General features: G+C 39.8%; 1 protein-coding gene across 2 annotated transcripts in view; it reads left to right on the forward strand.

Annotated features, from left to right (window-relative positions):
* The first annotated feature begins 1,040 nt into the window (after window positions 1-1,040).
* The window catches only part of PTPN2 (protein tyrosine phosphatase non-receptor type 2), a 30,191-nt gene continuing 9,855 nt past the window's right edge, over window positions 1,041-21,376 (forward strand). For both annotated transcript variants that reach the window (XM_071456848.1, XM_071456837.1), the window contains exons 1-6: window positions 1,041-1,247; window positions 3,799-3,889; window positions 11,384-11,484; window positions 12,117-12,215; window positions 13,373-13,510; window positions 20,250-20,459. In XM_071456848.1, the coding sequence (XP_071312949.1) occupies window positions 1,179-1,247; window positions 3,799-3,889; window positions 11,384-11,484; window positions 12,117-12,215; window positions 13,373-13,510; window positions 20,250-20,459 (708 nt within the window). In that variant the 5' untranslated portion in view covers window positions 1,041-1,178. The remainder of the gene's footprint in view (window positions 1,248-3,798; window positions 3,890-11,383; window positions 11,485-12,116; window positions 12,216-13,372; window positions 13,511-20,249; window positions 20,460-21,376) is intronic.

The following is a 21,376-nucleotide window of genomic DNA, read 5'->3' on the forward strand; positions in this document are numbered from 1 at the left end:
CGGAACCAGCGGCTGCCGGCGGGGCACAGGGCCGGGGGTGTGGCGCTGAGCCCGGCTGGGGACTCGCCGGCGACTCGAAGAGCTCATGCACCCTTCCTTCGGGGCCCGTGTCCGCTCAGTGACAACGGCACAGCGATGCAGCACTATAGGCTGAGGGCGGAGTGGCTGCAAGGTGGAAAAGTGGAAAAGGACCAATGGTCAACAACAGCTGAACGAGAGCCAGCAGAATGTGAAGGTGGCCAAGAAGGCCAATGGCATCCTGGCTTGTATCAGCAATAGTGTGGCCAGCAGGATCAGGGCAGATTGTCCCGCTGCATGCACTTTGGTGAGGTTGTACCTCGTATACTGAGGTCAGTTCTGGGCCCCTCAGTTGAGAAGGACATTGAGGTGCTGGAGCGTGCCCAGAGCAGGGCAATGAGGCTGGTGAAGGGTCTGGAGCCCGTGTCCTGTGAGGAGCAGCTGAGGGAGCTGCGGGTGTTTAGCCTGGAGAAGAGGCGGCTCGGGAGTGACCTTACCGCTCTCTACAAGTGCCTGAAAGGAGGTTTTGGCCAGGTGGGGGTCGGTCTCTTCTCCCAGGCAACCAGTGACAGGACGAGAGGACATTGTCCTCGGGCTACGCCAGGGGAGGTTCAGGTTGGACATTAGGAAGAAATTCTTCACAGAAAGGGCGATTAAATACTGGGACGGACTGCCCAGGGAGGGGGTGGAGTCACCGTGCCTGGAGGTGTTTAAAGAAGGATGTGGCACTTAGTGCCATGGTCTAGGTGACGCGGTGATGTTCGGCCACAGGCTGGACTCGATGATCTCGGATATCTTTTCCAACCGAACCGAGTCGGTGATTTTTGTGACAACAAGCGCTCGGTGCCCGTTTGGCGACCGAAGCCCCCGGCCCTGCCGAGCCCCCGCGACACCTGGGCGCGGCCCCGCCCCCCACCGGTCCAGTGACGTCACCCCAGGTGCTTCCCGCCTCCTCGTGCCGGGGAGGCGTGATCTCCGCGGTCCTCGGTGGGCGGGGCGAGGGCCGCGCATGCGCCCGGCGCCGGCTGCGGGACACCCGGTCGCGAGCGTATGTGCGCGCCCGCCGCTGCCGTGAGGCGGGGGGCTGCGCGCGAGCGGTTGCGGGCTCGCCGCTCTGCCTCCTGCGAACAGGCTCGCGCGCCCTGGCGGCCGCCGCCATCATGTCTGCCGCCATTGAGCAGGAGTTCCAGGAGATCGACGCCACGAACGACTGGCAGGCGCGTTATCTGGTGAGCCGAGCGGCGTGGTCGGCTCTAGCCGGAGAGCCGCAGGGAGGGAGGAACGGCGGGGGGGAGAAAGACCCGCGGGCCGGCTGCGCCCGTGCCTGGCGTGCGGCTCCGCCGCCGCCTCAGCAGCGGGGAGAGCGGAAGTCGCTGGGCCGACACGACTCTCGCCCTCAGGTGCGAGCAGCGGAGCCGTGGGCAAGCGCTACGCATGCGCACTCGGGGCGTACTCGGGAGGGGGGCGGTGGCGCGCAGGCGCGGGGCGAGGCGCGTGCGCGGGCTCGGCGGCGGCGCCGGGTCCGCGCTGCCGCCGGGGCTGAACGGAGCGGTGCCGCTCCGAGCCGGGGCCGCTCCGAGCCGGGACAGCCGCCCCGGGACTCCCGCGGCTTGCGGGCGGTGTGGGGAGCTGTGCCCGATAGTACTGATTCGGCCGAGGCTTGGGTGCCCCCCCCAGCCCTCCGCTGCTTCGTGCGGCTCCTCAGGCAGCCGTACTCCTTCCTCAGCCCCCGTTCCCGCTGCCTTGGCCAGCTCGGCGTCTGCTGCGGGGGCTCTGCACGAGTGGCAGTAAATAAAATGCAGTATTTACAATTTTATTTTTAACGAGATTAAGAACTTCCAAGAACAGTCAGTTCCTTAAACAGGCATTATGTATCAGCTAGCGTCACTAGAGCAATTATTTAAGCTCGCAGTATTTTATAGCACTGTTTCACAAATTAGGAAAGAGAACCGAACCAAAGTTTTCTTTACTGACTTCAAATTATGCTTTTTCTCTGTTGAATCAGTAATTTATTTGATTTATATGTGACTCAAATACAGCATCTCTACTGCAGTATTTCAGATGTTGCAGTTTTGGATATATTTGTATTACAAATAAGGAGGATCTAGCACCAAGCCTGCCAGAACTCAGGAAGAGTTTGGAAAATGCTTTCAGGCACATGGTGTGGTTCTTTGGGTTATTCTGTGCAGAGTTAGGAATTGGACTTGATGGTCTTCGTGGGTCCCTTCCAGGTCAGGATGTGCTGTGATTCTGTGTGATGGCTGGATATCATGTGGGAAAACTGATTTCCGAATTAGTCATTAATAAATTTAATTCTTTTTAGCAAGCCTGCCCTCCCACACCATTACTGTAGAAGTTTTTCTAGCTATTTTAATGTTTCTTTACCAAAGCATGGGTCTGTTTCTGTGCACTGATGGTGCAGGTGCTTTAGGAAACAAAATATGTTGCATCCTGTTACTGAGTAATACAAAACTTACCTTTCATGGAAACTTAGGTATGAATGCCTGCCAGATCCATTTGTTCCATGAGCAAGTTCCCAAACTTGTCAGCCATGTAAACAAGAGAAGTTTCAGTGTGCTGTATAGATCAAGAGGTTTTTATACAAATATGTGGAGTATTGCTGCTTGGCAGTTGCTGCTCCACGCTGTGATTTATGCTCCTTGCAGATTGGCAGTACATTTTAAAGAAAGGTCATGCAACCAGTGCTAGAAATTAGAGCTTTCTTTTGTACGTTATATTTCCGCTCATGCCCTTTCTGGCTGTGTTCATTGTCTGGGAATAGACTAGACTATTTAGGAAGTTTGAGGACAGAGATAGTGGGAACATTGAGAAGACCAAAGAATGCTCAGTTGTAATAAGAAGTTTAAATGCCCTTTGGGACATAATGATCAAATGTAGCAACATAATCTAAAAACAGAAGGAGAATTCAAAGTAAAATATTGTTAATTCTGTACTAAGCAACATTTCTGCTGAGATGGCATCAGTACAGAGATATAAATTCAGAGCAGAATACACTGAAGGCCATTTTCAGTTTTCTACATAAGGTAATTCTGTATGCCTTAGTGAGGTTGTAGAAAAGGTGCACTCAGGGAAGAAATCAATAAAGTAGAACATTCAGAACATGTGAACAGTAGGGTCCTTAAAATAGTGTGTGAGTCTGAGTATCTCCAAGATTATTAGAAGGTTTGTGTTAATGTGTGGGGAGAACAGGCTTTGATTCACATTGATATTTGTGACTTCAGAATTCTTCATATTGGTTTACATTTAACTACAGCTGTATGGGTTGAGCCATCAAACCACCAAGAATAATCCTATGGCCCTTAATAGCAGCCATAAAATCATTAACTGGTTCACTTAGGTTTATGGGGGTTTATGCTGCCAATCGCTTTAAAGGAGCCAGCAGAATACTGCTGTTGCATCTGAGTCCCTTACTGCTTTGGGAGGAAATGTGCAGCTCTGAGGTAAACTGTAAGCATAATAAATATCTGGGATTAGGGGTGTTTTTGCCCCTTGGTCCTGATGCATCAGTTGCTTGTCAAATGGTGCTTACATTTGGTAGTTTTAGCCAAATATAGGAAGATCTAAATGGTAGCAGTTTGGCCATGAGTGAAGTGCATCTTCTGGGTGAAAATGACACTGGGGCAATAAAACTTGGTTTAAAAAATGTTGGTTATTACTAATGTTGCTTAATTAATAGTATGTGTAGAATGTTTATGTGTAGAATGTTAATCTTATTCATGTTGCTGGCTATAAGTCAATTATTTATTTTGTCTTTTTAAGGAAATCCGACACAAATCCAGTGACTACCCTCACAGAGTTGCAAAATATCCAGAAAACAGAAATCGAAACAGATACAGAGATGTTAGTCCATGTGAGTATCCTTTCTGCAATCATTGCACTAGGCCTTCTCTTACCCTGTCAACACTGGAGGTGGTAAATCATGGTCATTGCAAATTTTGCATTGGCATGTATCCTGTGATAAATGTGGGATTTTTGGTAACACATACACAAGTGTGTATAACAGGAGGGAGAAGAGTCTGCAGGTTAAGCTCATTGTGCCAAATGGTGAATGAGAGGTGGTTGCAAATCACAGGTATTAGTGTATTTTTTTGTGAGCTACAGAGTAATGTTTTAGAGGTATTTTTCTCATAGGGAAATTATTTGTTTAATAGTGCTTTATCTGTTGTAAAAAATGAGTATAGAGGTTAAGTTAGTACACGTTGACTAAAAGAAATGTTTTCTTTTTGGACTGAGCATTTTTAAGGTGGTGTGGATAAATGCCACTCAATTTCTACTGTTGCTTTAAAAAATGCTTGAAATTATGTTGGTTTTGCCCATGTAGTAAATAAGGTGTGGAGTGCTTTGTAATTCTACTAATTGCTATAAAATGGTCTTTTTGACATAAGGATCTTATGTCTCACGTGAAAAAAAATTTTTTTAGACCACCTTCTCTGCTACAGAGCTGCTGTGGGCTTCTTTTCATCAGCATTTTACTTCAGAAATTGTAAGCCAAAATTATTGCAAAAAGATATGTGAGCTACAGATAGTTTTAAAAATTACACAGCTTTAATTTTTTTGCAGTATATTAAAGTTGGGACAGACAACATGTTTATGTGTTCCTTATGAAGTTTCCCAGAATACTGAAGGGTCCTAAAAACCACCTTGTTACTGGATCTAGAGGTTTTGGAGGGTTGCTGGTATATTGGGGCTTTTTGAGCCTGATCTGAATACCTATTCTAAGATTTGGAGAAGTGCTGAGCTCCTTGTTTCCAGTTGAAAGTTGTGGTGAAAGCATGTGCACAGCACTTCTCAAAATGGCACAGAAAGGGTCCTGGATTGAGTCACACGGGTCAGATGCAGTGCTGCTCCTTAGGCTGCTGCCAGGATGCTCCCCTGGCTCAATGAATTCCTACCAAATGGGTCCAGTCTGGCGTGGTGCTGACCCCCCCCTGAAATTTTCTGTAAATCCATTTCCCACACATGCTGATGGAACTCAGCCTCGGAATTCAGTGCATGGCCTCCTTGCTGTGTCTGCATGGCATCCCAGTGGAGGAGTGTCCAGTGCTGAGGAAGATCCCTCAGATGGGCCAAGGCTGACTGATTGTCACCAGGCTCAGGAAATGGAGCCGGGCCTCTGGTGGACACGAGTTGGTCTGTGCAGAGGCACTTGGGTGTCCTGGCTTTGCTGTCCTGTTGCAGCACAGCATTAGCATCTTACCAGTGCTGAAAGAGATGTTTTTTTCAATTTCTGTTTCCTACCTAAGTTGCAATGGGGGTTGTAAGATTAGAAGTCAAGAAGTAAGATTTGAGCCCAGAAGTCCTAGGTTCTAGTCCTGGGTCTAACATCCTATACAGTTTCCATGTCAGATGCTGTATCTGTGCATTTATCTACTGTTTCTCCCATACATGAATGTAATTCATGTAAAGAGAGTGAAGATTTACTTTCAAACTGTTTGTACATTTTTAAAAATAGTGTTTCTAAAAGAAATAAAAATACATTATATTATTTAAATAGTATCTAATAATACCTCCAGTAGTACCTTACAGATCTGACTTGTATTCATCTCCTGCAGTTATGTGGAGCTCAATATTTTCCTTAATCATGGCATGCCTTTTACAGTAGTGGGGAGCATCAAATGCCTTTGCTTTAGTCATAGCAAAACCTGCTTCTGAAATGCATGTTTAGCCAGTAGAAAAAAATATGAATGATTGCATTAATTCCTGGACCCAGTGCAAAAGCAGAGAGACAGATAAAATCTGAAATTGAAGTACTGGTTTGGCTTAGGAAAAGGCTAGAGCTTTTCTGTTACACTCTGACATAGATTATTACATGATGAATGAACTGAATAAGATGGTGAATTTTATGAAGAATGAGTAAGTTTCTAGCATTTATAAAAGAAGGATGGTTTGAATTGGTCCACCTAGACAGCTTGCAGAACTGGGCACTAGGGATAAAGTTGTATCAGGAGAACAGAACAAAACACTATTTGAACTAGCTAATTCTTCCTGAATTTTACATCTGTACTTTTAAATATGACTCAATTACTTCAGTAAGAACAATGAGAGTCAGGAGCAGAAAGAGGCCTGGAAGGGGAGTGTGTGATAAATAAGATTTCAAGATAGCAGTGCCTAAATTTCAAAGCAGCTGGGATAAAAGCTGCATAGTTTGGTCACTGTGGTGAACACATCTAATTGTGGTGCATGCATGCAAGGACTTGGTGTTGCAGAAATGTGTGACAACTCAGTCTCGCACAATCTTGACATTTCAGTCCTTCACTTTGCAAATTTCGCTGCTTTTTAACAGTGTTTAGATGAAAAACGGGTAGCACTGATATTCTCAAATAGTCAAATGCCTTCAGAACCAGCTGTTGGACTTTTAAGATCTAGCTACTTAATCATACTGGAAAATGTACTTTAAAGAAAGAGTTTTATTTCTCCTAAAACAATGAGAAAATGGTTTGTTAACCATGGTAGCTGCCAAGCCTGTCTAAAATCTGAGGTGGTGTGTCTGCAAGAGGAAGTGCAAAGGTTGTTCAATTTTACGGGAAATATGTCAATTACGAGTCCAGGAAAAAATGTTTTGGGTTGATTTGCCCCATTTCAACTGTGATACCTGGGACAAGTACACTGAAACAAAGTTGTGTCTGTTACATACATTTCTAGATAAAAGTTGATTTCTGTTTGCTGGGAAAGGCTAAGCATCTCTGCCCATTATGGCTGAGTTTCACAGTGTTTCCTGTTTCATAAGTATTTTTGTTAGTGTCCGTTTTCATTGGCTAAAGATCTGTAGCATGTGTAAGTTTGGTTTGGTAAAACCCCTCAAGAATTACTGCCTAGATGAGAAAAAAAATAGCAGTCTAATAGTTTGGTATTAGTCTAGAATAGGCAGAGGAGTATTTTGGCTTCATAGTACTGAAACAGGAAGTTAATCTGAAATAGGTTTGGTTTGACAGCCAGTCATTTCCGGACAGATGAAACCATTTCTCAGAAAACGTTGTTAACAGAGGAAAGTAGCTTGTGGGGTTGTTATTTTTTCTTAATAATTTTAATGAAACTCCAAAGATTTCTGTAATTAACTTTCTTTCTAAATCTTAACCTTAGTTCTTATCAGTGGAGTCTAGTGTCTCAGATTGACTGTAAAGACCTTTAGAGCTGAGGTCCCAGATTTACAGGCAAGAAGGAAATCCCCTCAGCAAAATTGGCAGGATTTTTTTTTTTTGCCTTTTGCTTTTGGAGGGTAGATGGGGGTTTACACAATTGTCTCTTTAGCCTTCCTTTGTAATATGGTGTGTTGCTCAAGAACCTGGGTCATCTGAGCATTTTTGCTGTGATAGATCATGTTGCTTTTAGAAGATCTTGCAAGGTAGTGATTTCTCATGTTTTCTTCCTGTGGCCTTGAGTAGATTTTGTGTCAAATCTTTCAACCATAGGCTTATAGAGTACAGGAGAGGAACATGAAGAGAATTGTGCTTTACAGGGAACAGAGTTGGAGCTGATTTGAATGATTTTACACATGGTGCTGATTAATTATCATTGCAGGAATGTTTGTTCCCTTTCTGTCCTGTGCTTCAAGTGTGTGTCCTGAAAACAGGGAGATGTTCGGCCCAGAATAAGCCTGCTGCATTTCTTGTCCACATTAGAAGCTGACATTGGTGATTTTTATGACCTTATCTAAAGATTCTCTAAAACATCTTACCACGTGAAACATTGTAAAATAAACTGAACTTGCTGTTGAGTTTGGAGATACTTCTTCCTTTGGGGTTGGGGAAGAGGGGGAATTTTATAGCACATGCTGATCTAAACTTTATTGTGCCCTAAGATTTTTTTCCCATAATCCTGCTTGCAGTTGTAAGGATGCTATGTAGTAGTGACATGTATATTTCAGTATGAATACCTTTCAGTGGTGAGCTAGGCCATGACTGATAGGATGGCATTCATTGTGTACAACCAGTGACACGGTGGTGAGGAAAAGTAATTTTGCCTTTCCTTTGCCTTAGGCTACCTCTGAAACTTGAGGCTGTAAGTCTAGTGACAGAGTATTGCAATTTTAATAATTTAGCAGCTCAGATAGGCTAGATTTAGATTAGTGAAATGGAAGGGATTTGTTGGTAGGCGGGAAAGGTTAGGCAGGGTCACTGGGATGTCTTGCAGCTGCATGTTTTATTTATGACTTTCTTTAATCCACTAAGTAGCATTTCTCCTTCCTCTATTGCTAATAGCCCTATATTTGGGGGACCAGAGATGTCTCTTGGATAAAAAATAATTTTGAAGTTATACAGTGTTCTAGAAAAACACTTGTTTTATAATGAAAGCCCTTCATTAACCAACTGCAAGAACTGCGTGATGTAAAATGCCAAACATTTTGTATCTTGATTTTAACTGAATTTGTCATTTTCTGTTAAGCAAGAGGTGAGCAGATGGATGAACATGGTGAAGTTTTGGGAAGTATTGTCAGTGGGATGGAGTTCCACTGGAAATGGGTAATCAGAATTTGCTTACTCAGATGGGGTCATTCTGGGAGTATTTTTTCTCAGTGCAGGAGCCAGAATGAGAATAATTTTTAAGGTTTCCACTTCCTTTTCAGGTTGTGTAGTTTGTCAAAATAGGGGAATTAGCGCTTCAGAAAAGCAGTACTGTGTTTTAGCTGCTGTGGGCATAGCAACACATAAGCTAAATCTTATCTTAAAGATGGGTTTATCATTCATATAAATCTAAGTACTTGGTAACTGGAAATTATATACATACGGGAAATACATTACAGCTAACTCACTGTCAAAAGCTGGCTTGCTTCAGTTAATTCAGAAGAGCAAGCCAGGGTTTGAATGAGGTTTCTAGGTCATTGTGTCCTTTAAGAACCTCATCCCTTGAAAGAAGAGAAATCAATATATTCTAGTGGTTTGTTTTTTTTTTTTTTTTTGTCCTATGGACTGTCTGCCAGAGTACTTACAGGATCTCTTCTGTTTTGGTTGGGGAGGGAGAGAGAGGCTGGCTGTGCATAGAATTAGTTATTAAAGGGACTTAAAAAAACCCAACTTGCAGAACTTTATTTGTCATGTTTACAAAGCAAAATTTGTAAGAAGGGAAAAAATGAATCTGAGAATGTAAGGATTAAAGTAGGAAGCCTCCTTGGGGGCTGCAGTTATTTGTCCCTGGCAGCAGTACAGCAGCTGCCGCTGGGTGATTAAACTGTTAACTGTGCTTGCTTGCGTCACCTTTCCGAGAACACTGGTACCGGTATGTGTGATTTACTATAACAAGATCTTAAGTTTTTCCTGTTGGCAAATGACATGTAATATTTACAGAGGTCTTGGTTTCTTTCCAGTAGAAACATTTCAGATAAAGTGATACATGAAAGGAAAAAGTAATGCTTTCCTATCCTGGCAAAATAATACAAAGAGATATATTTTACTTTAAAATGCACATGTGTCTTAATTTTGCTGTGTCTTGGCTTTGATAATTTTTTTTTTCTTCACACAGGGGTATCATAATTCTTTTAAGACTAGAAAGTTAAGATGGCCTTGCCTTACAGCTGGAATGCTAGTGAAAACAGACTAACCCAGTATATTTCTCAGGCTTTTATATCAAAAATAAATTTTCAGCATTTTTCTGTTCTCTGCACGTTCATATGTGACTGCATATAAAAGCCAGGAGCTAAGGGAGGTGGGACAACAACCCCAAATTTGAGTGCTTCAGCAGCAGCAAAACAGTTCTGCTTTACTGTTGACTTCTTTACTCAAATCCAACAAGATCATCTTTGGTGGTTGCCAATAGCAGTGGGTGAATGTAAAGGCAGATCAAGACCTAGTAAATGTACTTTTCCCAGGTATCCAAACACATGGAAAGTATTCATATTAAATCATACAAGCACTCTGTAGAACAAGAATCTATCTAATTCTTTAACTGTTTTTTGATTGCCATCAGCTTTTTGCCTATCCAGGTTTATATAAGCCTGGTGCTGCGCAGGCTGGCTGTGAGTTCATCTATTGCAGTTGTGCTGAATTTCATACTTGGTAGTTGCTAATGTCTTAGTGCGTTTCCCAAAGTGTTTGTCTAAAGGAAGTGAGCCTTTTGGTGCAAGGATGGGTGGGCTGGCATTTTAACAGCAGTCTGGGCCCTAATTGAGTTTTGTGGGTCAGGCTAGGTGAATTCAGTTTTAAAAACTGATATTGCATCATAATTCACTCTGTTGTCAGTTTCCTTATGGAATCTCTTCCATCTCTCCCTGAGATATGTTGAATATTCTTAAAGTAATTTTAGTTTGCTATTTTTTATTTACTCTTCTTATTCTGCTAGATGTTAAGCTTCAGGAGGTTTACAGTCAGTTGAATCTCATTTTCTGGCATGTAGCTGTGTGCAAATTTTAAACTGAAATTACTGTTTATTTAATACAGTGACCGATAAATGGCTGAAGGATTACTTACTGCCAACAACTCTGATTACCTAAATATCTTCTAGAGGTTCATAAACCTCCTAGAGGTTCATAAATCACATACTAAAAGGTTCTAGAAACAACCACAATGACTTTTTATTATGCAGTTTTTTAGTTTGACAGTACGATAATAAAAGTTTCTCATTTTAATGGTAGAATTTTAAACAGAGTCCTTTGCTTGCCTCTGCCATAAAAAGGGGAATCGTCAGTCTTGCTTGTGTAATTTTGAGATGAAACCATGTTGTTAGATTAGGCTTCATTTAATTGGATGATTTGTTGACTATTTTTGGTTTTGCATGTGGCTTTTTAGTATTTTTGTGTTGTATAATATTAGACAATAGCTTACAGGGAAAATGAAATTAATCAAATTCAAGCCTGACTTGAATGACTGCAAGTAGATTTTCCTGGGTTTTTTTTTTAGCTGTGTGAGCTTAGCTTTATGATTCTAGACCAACCTTTGAAACTTCAGTTCACCAAAAGTCTCAGAATTTAGGAAATAATGATAATGAACTTAGGAAACAGTGCTGTGGAGTGATCTGGTGTGATAGGACAGTGTTGCCTGGTGTGAGTTGTGGTGCCATTGTATTAAGGAGATGTAACTGTTGAGGGATGACTGTGAGGACCTTTAGGCTTGTGCGGGAGTGTTAATTTGTTTGCTTGGGTTTTTTAAAAGAAAAATAGGTATTCCAGTTTTCTGAGCAGCTATTCTATTAATAGCTGCCTGAAATTACTCTGATGAAATGCCAGTGGGAGAATGGGACTGTTATCAAAGTTATGTGAGAAATTAGTTTTTCTTATTTGTAGTTTGCTGTTTGGGTCATACAGCAAAATTTAGTTCTAGTTGCTTGTAGACTAGACCTAAACCTAAACTTTCCTGTTAGAGAGTATTCATCAAGATGGATGCATCATTAATTCTTAATTTTCTTTGAATTTTAGATGATCACAGTCGTGTAAAACTCCAGAACACCGAGAATGATTATATCAATGCCAGCCTAGTGGTCATAGAAGAAGCCCAGAGATACTATATTTTAACACAGGTAAGCAGTACAATTACTGGGTTATTACAGGGATTGAGAATCTAGGGAGGGGGATTTGTACAGTTGTAATTCATATTTGGATTGTTTCATCTCTCTGTGAATTAAAAGTATCTCATTATTACATGAAGTACAATATCTGTGTGATATAGTTGCTAACAGATTATTTTATGTTATAAGAAAAGCTAAAGGGGATATTGAAGTATGAGTAATTTACTGCATATGAAGTTTCTCAAATACTTCTTACACTTTTCTTCAGTTCTTTTGTAAATATGTTGCAACAATACTTTGACCCTTTAAGCCATCTTGTACGTTCTGAGCGTGCCTGCAGTAGCTTTTCTTTTAACAGCACAGTAGTAGCAATGCTTAAACTAAAACAACCATTCCCTGAGTTCTTACTGTTTTGTTGTTTGGTTTTGTTTGGTATTTTTTTCCTTAAAAAGCCCCCAGCCTTTTTAAGTTCTGGAATGATCTGTGGCTACTTTCTTGCCTGCCGTTTCTATAATTCTATTAATAATTTGTTTAAACTTAAGGGGAAGAGTCTTTCCTGTTTCCCACAGTGAACTATTAACTGTGCTCAAACACTGCTTTGCCTATACATTCTCATGCCTATTTTTGTATTTTTTACTCCACAGGGTCCACTACCTAACACATGTTGTCATTTTTGGCTAATGGTATGGCAACAACAAACCAAAGCAGTTGTCATGTTGAACAGAATTGTTGAAAAAGAATCGGTAAGTGACATTGGGCATAAAGTTGTAAAATAAGCCACACAGTTTTAATACAGTTGAGCAATGTTTGGTTGTTACATTAGAAGAACTAATAAATATCCTCACTTGTGTGCAGTATAATGTGTATTTAATATGACAGTGAAGTGTGGGAGCTAAGACCTGCAGTTCACTTTGGTGAAAATAGCATCTAACAAACGTACATCCAGAAAGGTGAAAATAGCATTCTTAGAAAGGATGTACAGATAGAACTGGTGAGGAGTAGAGGCAGTGCAAGATGTTCCCAGGACAAAATGGAAGGTGGGAAAAAAAGTATCTTTAGATTGATTCTTCTAAATGTAATGGAGTAGCACATCTGTTATATAGAGGTGTTAGCTGTGACAATGAAGGCAGACTGCTGCCCAAGAGCTGTTGAATTGATCTATTAAGTTAGTTATTTTTGATTCTTTAGAACCATTGACATATGTGCAGAATACACAAATCTTCTGTTATGATGTAGTTTTTCTGCTATGGTGCCTAAAACCATTGCAGATTTTTGTTATAAATGCATGTCATTTGAGATTAATGTTTTTTATTCAATGCAGATTTGTGAAAAAAATTTGACTGGTCTGTTAAAAAGTCACCAATTTTCTTGTGCAAAAAATTTCCTACAGAAAGTTTGAGTGCAGAGCAAGAGGAATACAAGACAAGGAATAGTTTTGCATTGGTTTGTTAGTTCATTCTTTTGTTTAACTAGAACCTTCCAGTATTCAGCAAGCCTGGGTAGAACTAGGTGTGATAGATGAGTTCTGTAAATGTGCAGGTGTGCAAATCAGAAACGAAGGGGAGAAATGCTGAAATAGCTGAGCAGAGATCTCAGTTCCCTGTGGAGAACTGGAGGGGGGAGGGGGAAGGCTTAAGATGTATTTCAAAGCTTGATAGCCGTGTGATGGAAGAAAGCATAAACACATAAAACTGGAATGCATAATAGCCACTGAAACAGTTGTAGTAACTTAGCTGTAAACATTGTGGACTTCAGGAATTCCTCAAAGTGGGAGCAGGTACTTGAGTCTTCTGTATTGAACAATGTGGACTCAGAATTTGCACATGCAAAGCCTAAGATACTAGGATATTTAACAAGATTTTTCTTTTTTTCTTTTCCCTTCTTAAAAAAAATCCATTAGGTGAAGTGTGCACAATACTGGCCAACAAAAAAAGACGACGTTATGACATTCAATGAAACAGGATTCCGTGTGAGACTGGTGTCTGAAGATGTCAAATCCTATTACACAGTGCATCTACTGCAATTAGAAAATATCAATGTAAGCTTTGCTCAGTCTGTACAGCTCCTATTTGTGGGCTTAAGTGTGTCATGAGAACAACTTAGCATGATGTCACTTCAGGTTTGAGTGAGCTGTTACACTGGAAATTTTAATGCACTTTGCTTCTGAGAATGTTGAAGATGTTTGTGTGGAAATAAGCAGGTGATTTAGACCTCAGTCTATACATTAGGAGAGATAACATCTTTGGCATTTGTGTACTTGTATTTTCCATTTGGCAGTACCTTAACGTGCTGAATTCTAAATGATGGTAGTGGTGATTCTAAGAGGAGCTGTAAGAATTAACTTGAGGGAGGAACACAAGAGTGGAAAATTCTGATTTCCTTTGAATATCAGATACCTGACTGAGTAATTACTGATTTTGTACTGGAACTTGAGTTTTCTGTGTAATTTAGTCCAGCTGTCTTAAGTTTTTTGGGGGAGGAGTGATTACCACCTCTAGGTAGGTAACTTCATTTTCTCTTGCTCCACCTCCCCTTTTGCTCCACAGGACCAGCCATCCTTTTCTCTTAAAAAATTAAGCACGTTGACAATTTAACCAAGTTAAGCTCAAAATAATTGTTTCTGGCCTGAGCTTGGGTTGGAATTGCTTCTGTTTCAGATTGGAAGACAGGATTGAAGAGCTCATCTGTTTGTTCCAGCTATGTCTTGTAAGATATTCTCTCTTCCTATAAATCTTGCCTTATTTTAATTGAAAGTGCTAGTATGGCAAGTTTTCAAGGTCGTCTTTGTCAGAGAACTTGGGAAAAGAAAGCTTGAAGGTGTTCTGCATGTTGTTCTATACAACTATTGATATATTTGTTCCCAGATATTTGAATTTATAGTAACTATTGATGGCATTCTGAGATAATATTCATTAATTCATAACCTCCCTCATGACATAATTATGATAAAACTTGGCATGTTATTGCTTGGTCTTCTCCATTTTAGAAGAACTTTATGAGATATTGTCCTGCTGACCTGAAGAATTTCTCTTTAGTAGTTTGTTTATTGACAGCAAAGGCAAAAGAAAGATGAGTAATGCTGGCTAGCTAGTGCCTGAAAAAGAACAATTCTGCCTTTTGGAAAGCTGAGGCAAGTTTTCCTTACTACCAAAAGGGCTTCTTTGTGAAATTGTTCAGCTGATGTTGGCCCTTACTTTTAAACTTCCTATTTTCAAAGGATGCAATTTTCTTTACATGTTTATGTTTGAACATAACTTTAACTGGAAAATGCAGAAATGCCTCAGGGAACAGCACAGTGTGTACTTTAGTAGACTTTTGGATTGGTACTATTGAGCACTTAAATTTCTGGGTTTGTTTTGGACCAGCAGTGCAGGCCTGTCAGCATTGTACAGAGTTTCTTGTGTGTCATTGTCCTGGTTTAAGATGGCAAACCCAGGACAGTCATATAAATCAGTTTCACAAATACCAATCTTTCTGTAATGAATTTTTATTTTATATCTCTAGCACTCTGGTAAGGCTCCATGAATATTAACTCCAACACATCATTTTTGTAGGAGAAGCAGAACATACTTGGTTACTCAAGCAAAAAAAGCTGCATAGTTTCTAGTCTAAAACTGTCAATGTTATATGCAGCCTTTTGTAAGAATTTGATAATTATACCATAAAACTTGTGGGAACTGGCTATTCACAGTAACTTGAAATGTGAGCTTAACTGTGTTTATGTAAGTTATTCTGCAGGGGCCTTTGGTGGGGGCAGAGTGTAAGACATTTAGCCACTCAGTGCCTGGAATATAGGATGACTCATGAACAAAATATACTCCGAATGCCCAGAATACTTAAAATTTACTATTTCCTTGAAAACAGAGAGAACCAAGGTTGTCTTTATAATGCAAGCATTCTGAGCTCAATTAAGTTTGTCTTACTGCAGCAAATCTCTTTAAGAGATAAACAAAATATGGGTATATGAAGAGTAAAGTGTTTATGTTGTTACCAATGAAACAACCTCTGAGTAGTTGGTTGGTTGGTTTTAAAGATTACTTAGAAATACAAGTGGGATTTGGGGCTGTTCTTTCTCAGGATTGTATCCAGGTATTTGTTGGTTTGATTTTTTTCTTTTACATCTGTTCTAGGAAAATTTTGTTCTTGGGGCTAGCACAGAGAAAATGGAGAGAAAATAGTGTTTATTGGTATCTTTCCAAATGTTTTGAAAAGATGCCTAATGTTCTTTGTTTTGCTGGTGATCATTTTTGAATTTGCTTATTTTTTTGCCTGACCCAATCTGCATTTTAGAATCTGCTTTTCCACCATGGTTCATTTTGTATCTTCCATGGGTTTGGTGGTGTCAGTTGTCAGCTTTTCTGAAAGTTGAGTGCTGCTTTCTACTGGAATAGTTCAGGTATCAGAACTGTCCCTTAATAGAGACTTACTGTGAAGGCTTCCACCAACCAGTGCCTCTTGGAAAATAAAGGAGAAGGAAGATACTGTGCTCATGTTAAAATTTTATAATAATTTATGAGTGAAGCTGTTGAATGGCTGTGGTTTGAAGCAAAGTCTCCCAGCTTATTGGAGAAGTGATAGTGAGGTGGAGAAGTGATAACGAGAGCCTATTAAATCTATAAAATAACCTTTGCAAAATGCTGCAGGAGAATTGTTAGATACTGACATCTAACTTGGGAAAGACTCCACCTTGTGTTGAATATGTATTTTTATATTATTCTTTATTGTTGCTTTTAGCTTTTTTATTCCTTAATGTCACAACTTTCTGTATTGGTCTTTAGAGAAAGAAAACTTTGTTTTCAGTAATTTCAGGTACAGAGGAATTCAGACAAACTATGCAAGGGCAAATGAACATCAGATCTTCAGGGAGGACAGGGATTGCTCTGATAAGGAAATGGAGCAGTAGAATTTGAAATTGCAGAAGGAAACTTTCTGAATGTATCTCAGCCTGTGTTTCTGGAATTAAGAATACAGCAGTGGAAGGAGAGGTTTGCAAAGAAAATACTTGTTGGCAGAGAAAGGACTAGGACAAATGAGCTAAATTTGATGTGACACTGGTGCTGTGATACTTTAGAGCAAGGACCATTAATAAATCTCTAGTGGAATCTTGAGTCTTCCACAAATAGCAAATATTTGGAAAAACCCATTAGTAAAATGGATTCTCAACTTAGTACCAAGCTTCTGTGTGGCTGTGACTGTCGGATTAAGGTAATGCAAGGCTGCTTAGCAGCCCTCACTAGCTGATCCTGTGGATGAACCACAATGTTTCTGATAATTATGTGGCCCCCTTATCCTCAAGGCCATTTTTATTTAAATTTTGGAAAACATTTTGGCCATCATGATTGAACAAATAGAGGAGGCTCTGGTAGAAATTGATTTATGATTTTGAATTTCAATTTGTAGAATAATGCAATTATAGGATGCCTTTTCATTTTTATGTGATCAAATTAGTTGTTAATGACTTTAAGGCATGTTCATTAAATATGGAACCAATGTAAGGTTATAGGTTATAAAAGCCATAATCAAAGTGCTACTGAAATAGTCAAATATATCTCCATATATTTGACTATTTCAGTAGCACTTTGATTATGGCTTTTATAAGCAGCGTGTGGAACTTGACAGACCAGCATTGTTTTGTTATCCCCTGTATAACTTGACCCTGAAGGCACTAACTTAACCTTTGAGCATTTTGGTAGTGTTTTATTCATGTTCAAACTCTCATGTGACTGAAAGACCTGAAGTAACTCTGAAGATTTTTGCTCCTTTTTGTTTTAAGTGATTGGATAGTCACTGTAAAAAGGTTATGGCAAGGCTTGTTTTGCTGGAAGTTAATCTAATGGGATATTCCTGTTCTGTTCAAGTCCTCATGTGGCTCTCTGTAACTTGGAGCTTGTCCTTTGATTATACTGTTGATGTTTCCAGCAGTCAGTGCAGAGCTGTGCAGTATGGTGTCTGCTTTACAAGTTCATCAGGTTCAGCTATCTTGTATCTTGGTTATTTATGGAAAGCTTATCCCAGTAGTTCGTAAAACTTCCACAGTTTGAGTAATTTAAAACCAAAATAGTTGTTTTAGTGTTGTTCCATGATGATTCAAGGATATTTTTTTTTTGGTAGCTAGTTTTAGGGAATAAATCTTGGAAAATTGCGTTGTGGTTACCATAGAACTAGCTGGTTTTCAGTTACCATGCAGAGATATATAATATTTCTATGTTACGTCCCTTGTATATTACATATAAAATTTTATAGCGCTGCCTGAGTCTTGGAAGTCCAGGGGTTTTTATTTGAAAAGATTAGCTAGTTTCCTGGTAACACTTTAGATTAAATTAGTTGTTATTTAAATTTGACTTTTTGTCCATCAAGAGTTGTGAATCAAAAAGCCAGACCTCTTCTCGTAACAGTCCCACGTCACTTCATGGAAGTGCTGCATGGCTCAGTGACTGGGAGTTGTTTAAGAAAGGGTGGTACAGATCCTCACAAAGGCAGTGTTTCAGCTGTACAGCTTGGCTGCCAAGCACCACTTGAAAGAGCTATTCTGTTTAAGAGAGCAGTGTGGGAGGTTTGAAATACTCAAATGGGATTTGGCTGTAGGATTAGAGACTGCGAATTCAAAGATGACCAGCTGCTTCCAGTGCCTCGCAATGGGACTCTTGTAGAGAGATGAAGAGACTAGGTATTTCTAGAATGAGCTGAAGGGATGGAAAATCATGGGATGGATAAAGCCTTCATACAAGAAAGGAAGGAAAAATGTAGTTCTGTGGGTTAGAGCAGAGTGACATGTACAACAGCACTGTTTCATCTCTTTTAGAAGTAACTATTTCAGATTAGTATATAACTAGGGTGACACTTAGCCATACTTTGTTCTTTTTCTTTAGGAAGAAGATGCCAGTGCTTGTTATGGATGGGATTGGGGTAAAAAAACCCACACAAAAGAATCCCCCCCAACCAAACAAAAGCCCACACAAACAAACCCCACAGGTCACCTTTTCTGAGGTGACAGAAAAGGCATTTTTACCTTCTTGAGGTGTAAGGGATGCTTTCATCTGGAATGCTCTTTCAGAATGTTGAAGTAGGGAGTATCAATTGCTACCTACAGAGACCATCTAGATTCACAAGAAACAACTTCAGCCTTTACTTAACATGTGCGTTTAGCTCACCTCTCTAGTATTTTCCTTAGTTTTGTTTCTAAAGTGATGAATTGTTTTTCTTAGAAATGGAGGAAATTGCTTAAGTGTTACTTACAGATTTCTTATGAAAAATGTTCCTCCTTCATAACTTTTAAACAAACAGGTCATTCAGTTCATTTGTGAGTTAACTTGCTACTTGAAAAAACTAGGTACAGAAGAGCAGTAGGAGAGCAAATGCAAACTCTAATGCTTTGCTCCAGACAAGGGGAAGTCCCAGTATATTTATACAATTTTGGGCCTGATATTCCTTTTTTCCTCTATGAAATCTTAACGTAAATTTGTTTTCCCAATATTGTAGATCACACTTTGTTGTCCTTGTTGAGCACCTAGCCAAAAGACAAAATATTTCTGGAAGATAGCTGTGCATCTGAGAGTGACTGGACTCATGTTAATATCCACTGTTTTCTGTGAAAGTATTGGCAGTCTTGCAGTATTGGGCATTGAAGGCAAAAGACAAGTTGAGAGATTTATTTTTGTTACTGCGGAAACCACGAAATGGATTCTTTTAGTTTCACAAAGGAATTTCATAAGTTGTCTGTCATAAGAAGTAGAAACAGACTGAGCAGATGAAGAACAGTAGAATTTATTTTATTTCATGGCTATATTTCACTCTTGCTGAAGAAGAATAGCTTTTCTGGAATACATTGATTTTTTAAAATCCTTTTGTGTTCAAACTTTGCCAAGGTTTATGTAGGTGTCAGTCTATGTGAAAAATTAAATAACTGAAATAATAAATTATAGGTGAATCAATTAAAAATTAAATAACTGAATTAATACATTTAAAAAAGTAACTGAACATTTATAAAATTCCTGAGCTAAAATCAGAATCACCATGGCAAGGAGCAGCATTTAACAGCAGGTCTGGAGTGAGTTCCATAAAAATGTGATCCAAATTTCATATACATATACTCTCTTGCTGTCATTTCAGTACTTGCAGTTAGTTGGTTGCATTAGGAGAGGAACTCTAACAGAGTGGTTCCAAAGCAGCTGTATGATTTTGGAATCCCCTTTTTTTACTTAAAAAAAGATAGAAGATGTCCAGCAGAAGTCTTGCTAGACATCCTAGACATCCATTATGCTGTATGGGTTTTATAGCCTTTTCCAGGAAGGAACGCTTCCTGCTGCTCTCAGTAATGTGGTTAGTATAAAGGAGATGTAATACCTCTTGGCACTACAACTTGCTTGAAGCAAAGTGCAGAGTGTGTACAATGCTGACATGGGTTATTTCAGTCATGTTAATTCTAGCTGTCTTGTAACTGCTGTCAGACATTGAACTGCATTATTGGTAGACAAAGAAAGACATTTGGGAGTAAATAGTAAAGCAAACCAAACATAATCTTGGAAGTTTGAGAAGAAGAAGAAAAAAAAAAACCACGTGTGGTAATAATTGCAAAGGAGAAAATTACCAACTCAGATAAAACTGCTTCAGTGTGCACTGTTGGTTGTCGTCCAGTTTGAAGCAAGTTACTGGGTTGTTTGTCTTAATGGGAGGTTTAAAATAGACAAGAGCTGTTGATTGAGCTTGGGGGAATGGGCACTGACTGAGCCAAAGAGGAATCCTTTCTAGTTCTAGTGTTTATTTGTTTTCACTTCTAGAGTGGTGAGTCCAGGATGATCTCTCATTTTCATTATACTACATGGCCAGACTTTGGAGTTCCTGAATCCCCAGCTTCATTCCTGAACTTCCTGTTTAAAGTCAGAGAATCTGGTTCACTGAGTCCCGAGCATGGACCTGCAGTAGTTCACTGCAGTGCGGGAATAGGACGTTCCGGCACATTTTCATTAGTAGATACTTGTCTTGTTCTGGTAAGTGTTTGCATTTTCTCTGTCACCCCTTCCCTTATCCTGACACCCTGCCAACCTTCCCAATATGGGCTTTCTGGTCAGAAGGCTATAAAAACATTGAAGTTAATGACATTCCAGTGGAAACTTAAATTAAGACATCATGCTTTTTTTTTTCCTTCACATATTTTGATGGCAAAACCACAGTTCTTGAAATGCATTTACAAATTCCTCTTGAAGTACCCCAGGACAATTATATATTCTCAAAGCTTCCTGGAAAATAAATTGTAAACATTCTTTTCCTTTTACGTAAGATGTGCTTAGAAAAGGTTGAGGATTGGTTGTTTTTTTTCCATATGAAAAAAGCTTGTGAATATATATTGAGATGATTGAATCTGTAAATCTTTTTCTCCAGGGCCTTTTTAAAGCATGCAGAAAATTGTTATTGTTATCTGAACTAGGATGAGAACTCAGGCATGCTCCTAATTATCCTGCAGTGTGTAATGGAGGGTGATGCAGAATTTCCCCTGCTGTGCAGCCCTCTGGGTAGTGGGGCTTGGCAGCCAGTTTCAGTGCCACATGGATGTATAGATTGTTTGCTTATAGTGAACTGCATCATCTATGATTGCTCATGACATGAGTGAACCATGAATGTTAAATAATATTTTAAATAAATAAAAAATTTTATTGGACTTGAAAGTCCAGGCACAGAGTTTTCTCTTTGTGCTTGGTAATAGTGAAAAAGACAGGTTTAACTGAAATAGAATTTCAATTGAATTACAAGAGACACATTTTCTGGTTTGATTAGATCCTTTCAACTTACTTTTTTGTTGTTGTTGGATTTGTTTTTTTATTTTACTTTTATTTTTCTTTGCTTTTATGCATTTTGAAAAGCATAGGGGTATGAGGCGTATGTTTTGATGGAAGTGTACTTCAGAAAC

This window comes from Agelaius tricolor, unplaced genomic scaffold, assembly GCF_023055355.1.
Source record: "Agelaius tricolor isolate 1412-34295 unplaced genomic scaffold, bAgeTri1.0.p SCAF_2, whole genome shotgun sequence".
In the NCBI taxonomy this organism is placed as follows: Eukaryota; Metazoa; Chordata; class Aves; order Passeriformes; family Icteridae; genus Agelaius; species Agelaius tricolor.